Below are 16,204 nucleotides of genomic sequence, written 5' to 3' on the forward strand. Positions count from 1 at the left end.
AATTTCAGTATGACATTTTTTAGTAGTTTGCTCTTCGGATATTGAAACTTATTATTTTCATTTCAGATTTTTTATTATTCCATATAGAAATTTACTACTCTTATTTTAAAATTAAAATTGTTCCTTTATTTAAAATAAACCTTATTTTTTACATATGAATTTTATATGTATATAAATGGATTTACATATGTACATATAAGGATATGCAAAGGATACTTCAACTCAAAAAGCGCCTGCGAAACTGAAAACTTGACGTTAACTTGATTTTAACTGGAATTTAATTCAATTTATGTGTAGAAAATAAAATTGATTTTAGAGAATTCGGATATGCTTTTAAAGCTTGCACTTAAATCTTAATTAATTTTCTTATTATCGTTACAGATCTACACGAAATAACTAGTTTACATTTGCAAATCTTTAATATCTTATACTTTTCTATTGATTTTTTTCAAAATTAAAATATTTTCGCAACTTTTCAAAAAAAATTTTAAAAATGCTTTAGAACTTAGAGTTCTTTAAGCAAGCTACGATTATTACGATTCAAGCTACGTACTTTTTTCTAATAAAAATTTATCGAACGTTAATTGAATGTAGCATTTTAAGATTCGGTATAGATCTAAGTTTGATCTGCGCCCAAAGGCAGGAACAAGTATTCTAAGTCCTTGAGAAATGACATTTTCTAATACGACATTTCGAGTTACGACATGATATAAATTCGGACCATTTTTATTCGGCTTGCGACATAAAAACTTAAAATTTTTTTTTTTGTTTTTGACAGATTTTACCACTTTTTTAATAAAAATCTATACAGATTTTAATGATGAACTTATCAATAATAAACTCTTTCTAGTCAGTAGTCATAAATAGGAATTGAGGTGATATATGTCAACTTAATCATATTTTATTTTATTTATTTTTGTTACAACATTGAAATTTTTTTCGTTTCGTTATTATATTTTGTTTTTTTCTTTAAACTTTTGTTACCTTTTTTTTAAAGAAAAGGCCAATTATATTATAAAATTGTTTGTCTAATTCACTTTTTGTTTTCATACGTTTTTTTTCCTCTTCAAACCGACAATTCGAGTTACGATATAAATTTCTGAAACCAAAAAAGTCATATCTCGAGGACTTAGTGTACAAATTTAATTGGTTGGAAAGAGGGACAAAGGGTATGGAAATAAGGGTAAACAATAAACATCAATTTGGCAAAATAACATTTTTTTGACTTTGACAAAAAGTAATATCCCTGTGTGTAACCCCCCTTCATACGCATTTCTTTAACCTGTGAAATTAATATGAAACGGTGTAAATCAGTGGTCTTCTGGGACTTCAAACATGAATTCAATCTTATGTTAACTTTAAGAACAAAAATTTTTATTCACTAGCTGTTGTGCCGGCTAAGAATACATATTCATTATACTCAAGCTCGAAAATTGGAAATGAAAAATTATTCGAAATTTATAGTAAAATAACAGTAAACTTACATATATAATTATTTATCCTGTTATTGGCAATCGCTAAAAAAAGAGTAAAACAAAAATAATTAAGAATAATTTTTTTTTTATTTTTTAATTTTCTCAATTTTTTTTTCTTTAATAAATCCTAAAGACAGGTATTCCCTTTTTTAAAATAACTTTTTTCTTTGTTTTTAATTTTACTTAACATGTTACAAGAGTAGAAATCTGCCTAAAATCTCATTGAAGTTTGTTTTTTTATTTTTAAATTTTTTTTTGTATATATAGTTTTTTTTTTTTTGAAAACTTTTATTGTTGTAGTTATTTATTTTTTATCTTGTAACTATTTTTAGCATATTTATTTTTAATTATTTTTATTAATTTCTATTAAACTAAAAATAACTTCACTTATGTATAATTAAAAAAAAAAATTACAAGATAACTAAAAAAAAAAACTTATTAAATAAAAATTAATTACTTGAGGTGCACTCCCTCCCAATCATCATCAAATTTCGCACGCAAACAATCAATTTTGTCACGTTTTTCTTTATCTCAATAACTAATATTAATATTTTATTATTTATATATTTTTTTTTTTTATTGACACGAAAATAAAAACAGATCCTTGAATCAGGAATTCATTTATTTTTAATTCTGACTTTTTTTTTTTAACATTAATTTTTTTTTTATTATTTGTTTTGATTATTAAACTAAAGTTATATTACTTTGTAAGTTTAATTTGAATAAAAAAAAAAAAAAGATAAAAAATATTAAAATACTGTTTTAACATCAAAAATACGTCTACTAAATAAAAAAAAATTAAAAATAAATTTTTTTTTTTTTGTCAAATTTTATAAGGGCACAAAATATTTTTTAAATTGTGAAAAAAAAAAAACATATATTGTCATTTTGTTAAGAGATTAAACTATTTAAGTATATATTTAATTCCTTAATTTAACAACTTTGATTTCGAATTGAACAAGGTTTTGAGATTGCTATTTCTATTATAATTGCATTTTTTCATTTAAGTCGTTAAAACTATGTATGCCAGTCAACGTGATTAAACAATAATATCAACGTTAATTTCCTAAAAAAAAAAAAATTAGTTCATATTTATAAAAAACACATAACATTATTTTTTGTATTAATTGTAAAATCCGTAATTAATTAAAGAAAAAAATTATCGTAGTTGTCTTCAGAGAGTGAAAAAGAAATTCTTCCTTAAAAAAAAAAAACTTCATTCCAAACAACTTGGAAAACACTTTATTAAATGACATAATAGGATATAAGGGGAGCACTTTTTGTGCAATTTGAAATTTCGAATAATTTTTTTTTTTTTTTGGAGTTTGGCAAAATAATGAAAATGCGAAAAATCAATTTATGATCAAATAAAAGAACAAAATTTCAGAAAAGAAATTTAAACTCAGATTTGCTTTCAAACAATTTATGATTACATATAAAATGTGTCAACTAAAATCATTAATAGAAAAAAAAAAATAATTTCGTTTTTTAAAAAACGAATAGTCAACTTTAATAATGGTATATTTGTCCCAAAATTCAATCCTATATTTGAGTTTTCTAATTTTATTTTTGTTTGTTAATTTTCTATTTGTTTTAAATATTTTTAATAGCAGGTTTTTGAGCAAAATTGAACGTTTTGGTTTCTATAAAATTTTTTATTTATGAAATAGCCTCTATTTTCAATCAAGAATTTCTAACAAATTTATTTTTAAAAACCTTATGTTTTTATACCAATAACTAGAACGTTCATATTTTCAAAAATGCTTTTTTCGGGAAATATAAATATGTATTTTTAATAATTTAGTTTTTATAACAAAATTAAATGAAGTTAATTTTGTTGAAAATTTTTATATTATTATTGAAATAAAAAAAAATATATATGTGCACATATATATATATTTATATACAAACATATATATTTTGGGTTTATTTCTGATCTGAAAAAACAATGAAATGTTTTTTGTTGTTTTATAAATATTATTAATATTATCGTTTCTGTGACTAATTCATACATTTTGATTTCTTTTTATAAATGAAGAATATTCTAATGGAACCATTAATTCATCTAAAAAAAAAAAAGAATTATTATTAATCAATATATATAATTCTTTTATGAAAACATTGGATAATTATTATTTGAAAAAATTATAAAATAAACTTATATATTATATTTTACGCCAATATAATATGCGTCCCATGCATCACATGTATAACACATTGTGAATTATGATAGAATAATTTATACGTCATAATATATTTTGATCTATAATACTTTTAAAAATAATAAATATTCATATTTATTTTTATTCGAAACTAAAAATTTAGTTATAAATTTCATTATACGTTTTTAAATCAAGACAAAAATATTTAAAAATTATTTTTTTTTAAATCAAATTTGTAAAAAAAAGAAGTTCAATTTTGAATTTTTCTGATTTTAATAGATATTATTAAAAAAATAAATGAATTTTTTAAAGAAATTAAATCTTGTTTTAGTTTTTAATGATAAATTCATGATTATTCATTTGTAAACTTTATGTCTACTACTATTGGATAAACAACATCCCAAAAAATTTTATTTGTATGTACTAAAAAAGATAATTTAAATTTTTATTTTAAAATGTTTTTACATACTTTAATTTTGGTCTAAAATAAATACTTCATCCGAAATTTAAACGTAAGTAAAACCTAAACAAACTTAAATTTTGATAAGATCGAAATGGTATAAAACGAACAAAAGAAAAACAAATATTGAAGTAACATTATGAAGTTTTATACGCTTGTTCAATAATAAAATGCAATCATGAAGAAATATATTTTTTAATTGACGAAAAATTAAGTAAATTTTACAAAATTATGTTTTTGTTATATAAGATATGTTGTTACTTAAAAAGAGATGATTAATGCATCCTAATTGTGTGTTGTTAAATTTTTTAAATAATAAATAAATAATTATTTCCAAAACTTGTTGTTTTCTTAGGTCATTAAAAAACTAAAAAAAAAAATACAATCATTTCTAAATTTTAGCAAAGAAAAAAAAAATGATTTCCAAATTCGAAACTGATTAGTGATTATTTATCGTATTAAATTTTATTGAATTTGAAAAAAAAAAAATTGTAGAAAAAAATTTAAGAAAATAATGAAATGTTTTACGTTACGTTTCTTCATATATATATATATATATATACGTATTTTTTTTTTAATAATTATTTATTATATCATGTGTGAATTGTTCGCTTTTCCTTTAGTTCGTCGAATCATATTTTGTGTTATTTAGAATTATATTTACAAAAATTTCATAGTTTTCTTTTTATTTTTATTTCTTTTTTTTTTTGTATTTGTTAAAAATTTATAATTATGCATTTTTTATTCTTTAGTTTTTTTGCTTTTGTGTTTATTTTTATTAAAATTTAGTTTCAAAATTATTTTCTTTAAATTTACTTATTTTTTGTTTTTTTTTTTTTAATAATTATTTAAAAATTATTTACAATAACACTAAATTTATTTTACTTTCTTTTTTTTTTTTTTAATTTTTTTTTCTTTTCACATTTACTATGATTTTTTTGACTTTTTGTAATTATTCATTTTTGTTATAATTATTTTTTTTTTGTTTTTCTTTATATAGATTTTTTTATTTATTTTTTTTTTAGTTATACTACTTAAGGCTGTGCAGCAATTAGTAATGTTTTACTCGACTGAGAATTTTTTTTTTTTTAAATGTACTACTAAATGGGAAAGATTTATAAATATAAAAAAAAATTTATTAAATATTCAGAATTAACAGAATTTATTAAATAGAGGAATTCAGATACCAAAAATAAAGAAAAAAAAAATTTAATTTTATTGGAAATCTTTTATATAGTAACTAAAGAAATTTTTATTTGTCAAAACAAAAAAAAATATATTCATTACAAAAATGTTTATTTCATTTTAACTTATCTAGCATTTTGAAACAAAATGTACCTAAGTAAATGATCGTTCTAAGTTCAAAAGTTTTTTTTTTTTATTTTTTCAGACGAGTACAAAATTAAAATCTGCGTGTACAGACCATCAAAAAAAAAAAAAAAATGTAAATTAAAATGTAAAAAAAAAAATTAAACTGCTTCTGACAATTTTGTTTCTTAATTGTTATACATAAAACAAATCATTTATTATTGTTATATGGAATTCATATTTCTTAAAAAATTTTTTTTTTTGAGTGAATGAAAAAAATAAAATTATAATTGCGTAAAACTTGTTACATACTTATTATATCAAATTAAATTATGCACATACTCATATAAACATGTATATTTTTTCATATGTAATATATGTATTTATGTATATATATACATAATATTATATATACATACATATGCTACGCATATATGAGAATATATACATAAAGTGTAGTACATAATTTACTACAAATGTACATATATAATTATATATATATAATGTAAAAAATCAACGTGAAAATATAATTGTATAATATAATATTATATATATATATAAGATTTTATATTTCGGGAGGAAGGATGTCTCTATAGTAAAATTAAAATATATATTTGATTTTTTTTTTGTTTTTTTTTTTGTTGTTTTTTGTTGTTGTTTTTTTTTTTTAACTTAGATACTTATAACTATAAAAAAGTATTATTTTACAAAATAATATTTATATTTATATTAGTTTTTTTTTTCTTTTTTTTTTTTTTTAATTCTGTAAGATTTCTCTTTTAATTATTACGCATTACACTTATAAATCTACTGATGTTCTTCATCATCACCATCGTCATCGTCTTCATCATCGCCTCCTCCACCAGCGTTTTGTTGTACAGCTGCTGCCGTTTGAGCAGCCGCTAATTGCGCCGCCGCTTGTGCTTGAAGTTGGGCTTGCATTGATGGCGCGGACATTGGAATTTTCCCACTTGTTTTATATTCTGTCATTTCCTAAAATTTAAAAAAAGAAAAAAAAAAAAAAACAAAAAAGTTTAATATGGAAATTTTATAAAAGTAAGCAAATTATAATTTTGTATAAAAATTTTTTTAGTTTAATACTTTCGTAATATCAGAATTAATATACTTACTTTTTCATATCTAGCTTTATCTTTTTCTGCCATTAACTCATATTTTTGTTTAACTTCTGGATCTACATCTGACCATTTACGGCCAAGTTCTTTAGCAATATCACCAACGCCATATTCAGGATTAAGTGCTTTAACTTTATTACGTTCATCATTGCAGAACCAAAAGAATGCCGATCTAAAAATTATAGTAAAAAATTTAATGGTAACTCTTGTTGAATTTTAAAATTTCAAAAAAAAAAAAACATAAAAATAATTGAGGTATTTATTATTTGCAGAGCAATCGAAATTATTGGAAAATTCATTTTTTTAAGATACAATTAAAATGTTGGTAAAAACAAGAATTTCTTTTAAAAGCGAATCGCTTTAGAAAAATTTTGAATCGATTAAGAAAATTTGAAATAAATTATTTTTGACGTTTTGAGAAAGAAATGTCAAAAGAATGCAAATTACGGAGAACAAAAAGAAATTGTTCACACAATGTTATTATTGCGTGAATGACAAAAAATATTTTATTTTTTGATTTACTCAAAATAGAAATAAGAATTTAATTGCATTTCAAGTTTTATTGTAAGCGTTATTAGGACACAATTGATTTTGAATATTGGAAATGTCGTGGAAATGTGCTTAAAATATAAGAGAAATGTGTTACCAGCAACGCTTGAATCAAGGATTTTTTTACTAAATATTGATTCGTTAATACAATAGGTACTTACATTAAAAAATTTAAATTTTATAAATGCTTTATTAAAGCTTTGAATTCTAAATAAACTAAAATGTTTTATAGAAAGCAGTGACGTTCAAAAACTTTATGGAACGAAATATTGTTTAATAAATAAACCAATAAATTTATTGAGTTTTGTTTTGTTTTACTAAATAATGAATTTCTTTTTAAATTCAAATTAAAGCGTATTTATATAAGAATTAATAAAAAAATAAAATAAATAAATAAAAAAATTCACAATAGAAAATTTTATCAAAAAAGTTTTTAAAAAACTTTTATCTACGAACTCACAATGATCTTTTTGGCGCATTTGGATCTTTAATTTGTTTTCGTTTTTTGCCTCTACCAATTACTACACCTTTAGGTGGGACATAATTTTGCATTTCTAGATCATATCTTTGTTTATCCTTTTCAGCCATTTCATGGAACCTCTTCTTTTCTTTATCCAACATCGTCTGAAATGAAATATAATAAAAGAAAAAAAAAGCAAAAAAAAAAAAAAACAAAAGAATGAATTGCCAAATGCCAAGTTATGTAATTGATAAAAAAATAATTTCCTTTTTTAACGGTTCCATTTTGTTACACACACACACAAAAAAAAACATGTTTAAAAAATAATACCATAATATTTATTTGGAATGTAGAAAAATATTAATTTAAGTGATTCAAGTACAAAATTCAATTTTAATTTTGTCGGAGCATTAAAATATCCAATTAAATTTTAAGGTTGTTCAAAATCAAAATCTTAGAAATTAATCAGCATTCATGACTCCTGATGTTTGACTCTTCTTTTTAAAAGATGAATATTTTTATTGTGTATATAATTTATAATGCAGAAGACAATTTTTCTAATTACATAATAGAACTAGTTTGTTTTGAGTGGTGCTGTTTTGAATTAAAAAAACTTTTAATACTCACAAGTATCCCTCAAAAAAGTAGTTCGTAATTACAAAAATTGTCCTAATTGCCAAAAATATCATATTCAAATTCGATCCAGGAATTTTTAGAAAAAATTCATAATTAATCCTATAGTTGCATTTACATTACAAACATAGATAGAGAGAATTTTTCAATAATAAACTCTGATGACCGAGAAAATTAAAATCCATATTTTTTTTTCTAAAAGATCTTAAAGGGTAAACAAAAAAAAGCTCACTTAAGAAGAATTGAAATTAAAATAAAGAAATAGAAAATTAAAGAATAAGGGACATGTAGAATGTATAAAAAATTTTATTATTTTTCTCATTTGAAAATTTAAATAAATCGGAAGATTTTATTTTTCTTTTTTTCCTTCTTTCTTCTTCTTCGTTTTAATGACAACCATAAGATTTATAATGAGCCCGTTAAATTTCATTAAGGGCCTGGCATCTCTGATTAAATTTCTAGGAATATGAAATATTTAAAAAATTAATCTAAAGAAAAAAAAAACAATCTTAGAGAACATCCGGTGTGATGAATGTTTTTTATGTATGGTATCTATTTATATTTAAGTACATTATATAAAAAAAAAAAAAATTTTTTTTATATAAAAATTTTGAAAAATTTTAAAATTTATATAGCAAGATAAAACTCATTCACATACAGACGCATATGAACACCATAATACATACATATATATTCCTTAATACAATCTCACACTTTAAAATACATATGAAAAGGGTAAAAAACTATGTCAAAAGCAAAATAAAGGAAAAATATTCCTTTTTTTTTTTTTGTTCCTTTTTCTTTTAGCACTAGTAGTACCAGAACTCAGAACTGAAAAGGCAGCAGACATATTATAGTGTTAGCGATATTGAATGAATAATATAAAAGTGCTATTAAAATACGCAAATGCTAAGTCATACCCATACTAATTTGTAATTATGCATACGTACATACATATATAACCAGTTTTTATTGACGCATACAAGTAACTTTAAAAAAAAGGAAGCAAAGAAAATATAAGGACTATTTTTTTGTTCAAATACATATATATATTTCTACATTCATACAAACTTATATTTTAGAGAATGCTAACAGAGTGCGCGTCTCACCCTTCTGCGACCTTTGTAAATGTGTTTGTGTGTGTGTGTGTAAGTGAAAATTTATATTTGTGTATGTTTTGTGATGTTTATATTTTTTTAAAATGTAGCTGGAGTCAAATTGAATATAAGTATATGTATAAAAGATACACGTATGACCATGTAAATATAAATTTTAGTAAAAAAACAAAAATAAGAAGAAGAAATATGTTCTTCTAAAGTATATAAGGGAGGTTAAATATACGTCAGACTTTATATAAATATAAGTAATTTAATTTTTTCTTTTTTTTTTTCTTTTTTTTCTTGCGTTCATTCGATACCCTTCGCTTTGTTCTGCTTCGTTGGCAAACATAGCAAAAAGCCAGAAATAGTAATTGAACACAGAGAAACAGGACAAAAAAAAAAAAAAGAAGTAGAAAGAAAAGTAAAAATAATAAAAATAGGGAAAAAATTCTGTTTGTTATCATAGAACAGATTCTTTCTTTTCTGTGTTTCAATTCTTTCCATTTTATTTTTTAACAATACTCGTAATAATCATTTGAAGTGCACAATCAAAATTTTTTTTCAATACTTTCTTTTTTTTTTTAACTTTTTAATAACGTGTTGGAATTAGTTATTTAATTTTTTTTTATGGAAGGTCATTTATTATGCAATTATAATTATTTTGTTCAAAAATTGCTTGAGAAAAGAATAAAAAATCAACTTCCGAAATTTTTGACTAATTTAATTCCTATTTAAAATTTAATACAATAAGGAGGTTTTCGTTCATGCACACTGCGCTAAAAGTTCTACATTAGAACTAAAAGTTCTAAGCGTTAAACAATATGTAAAAACTTTAGCTATTTTTTTTTTTGTTTACGCAGTCTACAAGTTCTGAAACTTATAAATAATCAGTCGTTCTGAATTCGCTACAAAACAAGGTAATTTTAAGAAGATTTTAAAGATTTAAAGAAAACTTAATGTAATAACCCTTCAATATCTGAAGCTGTATTTTGAAATTTAAATTTTTTGTTTGAATTTTCTGCGCTACATTTCTTTATTACAGATTGAATTTCCGAACGCATTTCTTTACAGCCAGTATATTCCGAATGATCTATATTTTCCGTGTATGTAGAGTGATTTTCGAAAGTACTAGAAGCTAGAACTATTCTAAAATTAAATAAATGAAAACGCCCAAATATTTGAAATCTGTAAAGCGAGTTTTTTTTGACAATACTATAAAATAAGCGTTTATATTTTAGAATTATTTTATTATTTAATTCTTTTTTCAAGAACATGTTTAGCAAAATTATTAATAAATAATCCAATTATAAAAATTTAATCGTAAATTTGATATTAAATTGGAAAATAAGATAATATGAAATTTTTATTTAATTCAACTTTAATTATTTTAATCGAAAAGAATTACACCCTAGAATTACCATGAATTTATTGTATATACACAAATTTGAATTTTTTAGTTATTTAAAAATGGCCAGGGTTTTTGATAGATTTAAAATTAATAATTAAAATCAGCCATATAGAAACTTCACATTTATGAAATCATGATACATATCTTAATGCTACTTGTAATAATATCTAGGATTTTACAAATTTTTATATTATGTTTTTTTGACAATTATTATAAATTGAAAAATTGACTGGATATTTTAAGGAGGATGGTAGCAATTTACAAATAATGTCAATTTAAAAATAAATTTTAACATCAAATAATCAAAACTTTGCGTTTATTTAAGTAAAAACGCTTTTCAAATATTAAAATTATTTTAAAAAATAACACAACTGTATAATTTTCATAAAATTACTGATATCTAAAAATTTGTTTGTTAAAGAAAAGTTTTAAAGGAAAGTTGCAAAAAAAAAAAAAATGTTTAACAAGAAACTAAAAAATAAAATTTTTTTTTTCTAGACAAAGAAAATACAAAAAATTAAAAATTAATTAAAAAAAAATTTTAAAAATTTATTTTGTGTGTTTTTTTTTCATTTTTAGATCAAGTTTAATTATTCAAGTATAATTATTTAGAAATAGAAATGGACGTAACTTTTATAACCATCCCCTTACACCCTTTTAATTTTGCATATGTCAAAATAATTTATTCAACATTCAAAATCGAGTTGACATCGAAAAATATTAAAATTCTCTTCGAACTTTAATACGCCACCTTGTATCTAATGCACGTACTTTTTCTTTTTTTTTTTTTGTTATTTCAAAAATTCCCTGGAAAATTTCTTCCTCTAAATTAAAATGTAGGATGATGGTTGATTATATAAAAGGAACATAGAGATATGGTGAAGGGGTGGTGGTTATTCTTCTTCTAGTATAAATAAACTAAGTTCATCTTTTTTTTTTTGTTTTTACTTGTTTTTTCGATTTTAAAATGCTTTAGTCACTCACACCAAAAGCGAAATTTTGTTGTTTTTTTTTTTTTTGTGGTATGTAACCAATGTATTTTTCTCTTATCCGTTTGTTTATTTTTGTATTCATTAAACCTTGCTCTAAATTTCGTTTTCAAACTGAAAGCCCCCTATATAGAAAATTTTAATATGCTTCGGTACACCATCTATAATCCCCAAGTTTCTGCGTTATATCGAAAAAAAAAACACTTTTTTTTTTTTTTAAATTAAAAAAAATTAAAGTAAAGAATATAAAATCGTTTGCAAAAATAATCATAAACAGGGTGTATATTTTAACAAAATACAACAAAATCATTAAATTGAAAATATTACGACAATTGTCGTAAGTAATTACAATTAATTTAATTATTGCGAATTTAATGAAATTAAAATATATTAAAAAGAAATATGGATCAGAAATGAATTTTTTTTATACAATTTTCTAGAGAAAATCAAGACGGAACCGATAAGACATTCAAAACAAATTTTTCGCATATTTCGAAAAACATGAATTTTGTTTTTTCAAAAATCAAAAAAGAAAAACAAATAAATTCATTAAATATTTATTTTTCTTTATTATTGGTTAGTTTATTACACCCTGTTGTTAAAAAAAAAAATCAAATTATTTTTTATATGTGTATATACATTCATACGAACAAGTACGTATTGTATACAACTAATCTTTAAATGGCAGGGTGTTGGGGAAAAATTGCTTTATAGAGAAAACAAAAATTTTAATAATTTTCTGTTTTCTGGTATCTAAAAGTTAGTAAGTATGTTTTTCTTTTGAAACGATAAATTTTAACCAGAGAAAGAGGATAGAGATAAAAAACTGATAACAGGGAAGGAGGAGAGACAAAGGGATTCTTTTTTTTAGAAACCGGGTACTAGAAAAATAATATAGATTTTTCGAGGTAAAAGTTGTGTACATACATATATATTTCTTGAATATACTTTTAATATTTTGCATGTTTTATATAAACATATAGCAAACATGAACCTGATACATAAAATAAATACACTTTATGCATACACAAAAAAAAAACAAAAAAGACCAAGCCAAAGAATGTTTTAAAGTTCGCGAACGCGAATATTTAACGTTGATTTCTTTTTTTTTTTTTTAATATAGTTTTATAGGTATGTATGTATAATTTTACATATATGAGAAACTAAACTTTAAATTATATGCAGTATGTGTGAAATAGGTGGATACATAAATATTTTCTTAACAAATATTGTTCATAAATCGAATGAGGACAACTGGAAATGCAAATACAACAAAGAAACACACATTTGACAAACTAATTTACATTATATTTGATAATGTACGAGTATTAAAAATTAATTTTGTGTAATTTATTTTTATATTAAAAATTTTGTAATTAAAATAATGAAGAGAACAAAATTATTAATTAATTAATGGAAAAGATTTTTCATTTAATTTTTGTGGAAACATTACTGTACATTTTTTTCAGTAAGTTGTTGAATTAAATTCTATTATTATGTAACGTAATTTGTTTTGTATGATTAATCAAAATTACTGAAGTTTCTAGTTTTTAAATATTACAGACGAATTTCATATTGGATTCGTTAAAATATTGAATGTGCACTTGAAGTGATTAAACTTTTATTCATATTTTAACACTTTCTCGGGAGTAGATATGTAAAATATAATTGACATATAATCAAAAATTATATATAAGACGTCAAAAATTTTTGGTTTAAATTCGGTTTGTGTCCATGATAATATTAAAATATTTTGAGGTTTAGGGCTATTTTCATTGAATATATTAAATTTTGTTCGAAGAAACTGTTGCGATGACAATAATACAGTCATGTTGTTTCTTTTTCTTCCTCCACTGACCAGGACCTTTTTGTGACATATTGCTGCTTTTACGAATTTTAAATAATTTTAATATATGTATACAATTTTTAATTCTAATTAAAGAATGGTTAAATTCCAAATAAATATTTAAATTAAGTTTTTTTTGTTCCTATGAATTTGCATTTTGTTTTAAATTATACGTTTATGTATGTATATGTAATTATGAATTTATTGTATATATAATATAAAAATATTTATACATATAAATCCGTTTACACATTCATAGTATATATATATATATAAACATACATATGTATATACATATTATGTATGTAGTATGTAAAATTGTATTTACATATCGCCCTATATGAATTGCTTATTTGGTATTTAATTACCTTCCATCTTTCTGCGCATTTCCTCGAAAATTCAGCAAATATAACAGATTCTTCAGGATGTTTTTTCTTATGTTCTTCTCTACAAGTTTGAACGAAAAATGCATATGCTGTCATTCTACCCCTAGGTTTAGCATCTGTTTTAGCTCCTCCACGTATCATAGTGTTATGCTGTTTAGTCTAAAAATATAAAAAAAAAAATTTAGAAAAATTATTTTAATTAATAAATTATTAATTTTCATTTGTTATTTTATTTTTAATTTTTTTTGATGAATACTTTCTGTTACTTATATTTTATAAATTGCGAAAAAAAACCTGCTAGTTTTGTGCTAAAAAAAACTATTGACAAATTCGAAATTTCTGATTCTAATTTCAACTATATTTGACTAAATCCAAAATATTTCTATAATCCAAAAGACCTAATTATGACTATTCTATCTATAAAATTAATACACTGGATGGTTTTAAAATTGCATTAAAAAATTAAGGTTAAACAAATTCGAGTGGAGTTTCCTAAAAAAAAAAAAAAAAAGCAAACCCGAATGGACTCGTATTATGAGAAAGTTTCATAAAGAGTTGAAGAATAAATTATAATTGATAAAATAATTAATAGCCAAAGAAATATTTAATAGAAATTTGCACGTTTTTTTAAATTACAATTCTATAGAACAAAAAAAAAGTGAGAGAAGAGGACATTGACCAAAAAAAAAACCTTGATTTTTTTATAATCTTCATTATTTTTTTTTTACTTTAATTCTTAGTTCAACTTTAAGGCTAGCTAAACAGAAAGAAAAAATATTAAGTTTTTCCTCCTTATATTAGGGGCTCTATATAAATTTTATCATCTTTCAGGTTAGAAAAAATAATTTCTCAAATTATTTTCCAGTTTAAATAAAACAAAAAACTAAGCGAAAATTTGCAGAATTTTTTCAGCAGAAATGCTTTTTACTTCTAATTGCAGTTTTGATTAAATAGATTTAAATAGCACTGTGCATATAGTTTGTAATGATATACAGAAGACCGTTTTTTGTAATTACACAGCGTACTACTTTTTCGAATGGCGCACTAGTGTGTATTAACTTTTAATTTAGGATAGCACCACTCAAAAAAAAAATATGTAGTTCGTTTGTGTAATTACAAAAGCTGTTTTCTGTATACATAATGATAATAGGTAGAGTATGAAAAGATTAATAAATGTCAAATATTAATTGCAATCAAGCATATTAGTTGCGTTTTATATTTTGTTAAAATTATTAAAATAAATTTAAAAAAAATGCAACAATTTTAAATGTTGAAAAACAATGAATTTTTCAATATTTTTTATGGAAACCGCCTGCCTGATATTTTCTATAAAGCATTTGAAACGATAAATTAAATCTACAATTCATTTTGAAATTTTTATTGTTCTGATAAAGTAATATATTTAAGACAAGCCTGTCATAATTTTTATTCTACTCAATATTTCTTTTTTTTTACAAAAACAAAAAAATAGAAAAAATATTTTTCATTAAATTAAATAAAATATGAAGAAGGAATGAAAGAAAATTTCAGAGAAAAAAAAAGTTATTTCATGCTTCACTAACTACTTTATAAATCGATTGGTTTTCGTCGTTGTTTCATAGCGTTGCACACAATACAATCTTCTCACAACTATTATCACACATTGGGGAAAAAATAAAAAAAAAAAAAAAAAGTAGAAAACAAGCCGTCTTCCTCCTTCTTTGAATCTTCATGCCGCGTCATACTTTCGAAACACAAAACAAAAAATTAAAATTAAATAAAAATTGACTCTCCCCCTTTTTTGTGTTTAATACATATGTACTTCGTGCATATGTATAATATATATAAAAAAAAAACAAAAACAAGAATAACTAACACAATAATAAATTAAAAGTACACATACGATAAAGATATGGCAAGGTATTTATTCAATTTCCTCCAAGAGTATGAGAAAAAGTTTTTTTTTCCCTCTGTTCATCATCAGGTGCGGAAAAATTAAAAAAAAATATTCTAATTGCCTTAAGGAAAAAAATAAATAAATATTTATTAAATTTTTACTTAATTAATTTAATTAATAATTTATAGTCATGTCACTTTTTTTTTTGTAGTTTCTGGATTTTTACAAAAATTTAGTTTAGTGAAATTTTGCTCTTTAAACGAAAAAATTACTTCGCAATAACCATTTTCTTGTAGTACTCAATTACAAATTGTACTAGAACAAAGGCAGACAAAATTCTTTTCAAGAAATATTTGAACGAATCAACAATTCGACAATTTCCAAATTAATTGACATTTTTCATTTTAGATTATCGAAAT

At 22.0% G+C, this 16,204-nt stretch overlaps 1 protein-coding gene across 2 annotated transcripts in view; it reads right to left on the reverse strand.

Annotated features, from left to right (window-relative positions):
* Positions 1–5,242: 5,242 nt before the first annotated feature.
* LOC129607149 (high mobility group protein DSP1) overlaps positions 5,243–16,204 on the reverse strand; it is a 49,774-nt gene continuing 38,812 nt past the window's right edge. For both annotated transcript variants that reach the window (XM_055517902.1, XM_055517901.1), the window contains 4 exons: positions 13,892–14,068; positions 7,548–7,711; positions 6,536–6,710; positions 5,243–6,398 (listed from right to left, as the gene is read on the reverse strand). In XM_055517902.1, the coding sequence (XP_055373877.1) occupies positions 6,213–6,398; positions 6,536–6,710; positions 7,548–7,711; positions 13,892–14,068 (702 nt within the window). In that variant the 3' untranslated portion in view covers positions 5,243–6,212. The remainder of the gene's footprint in view (positions 6,399–6,535; positions 6,711–7,547; positions 7,712–13,891; positions 14,069–16,204) is intronic.

Source organism: Condylostylus longicornis, unplaced genomic scaffold (genome assembly GCF_029603195.1).
Source record: "Condylostylus longicornis isolate FDR11 unplaced genomic scaffold, ASM2960319v2 ptg000026l, whole genome shotgun sequence".
In the NCBI taxonomy this organism is placed as follows: Eukaryota; Metazoa; Arthropoda; class Insecta; order Diptera; family Dolichopodidae; genus Condylostylus; species Condylostylus longicornis.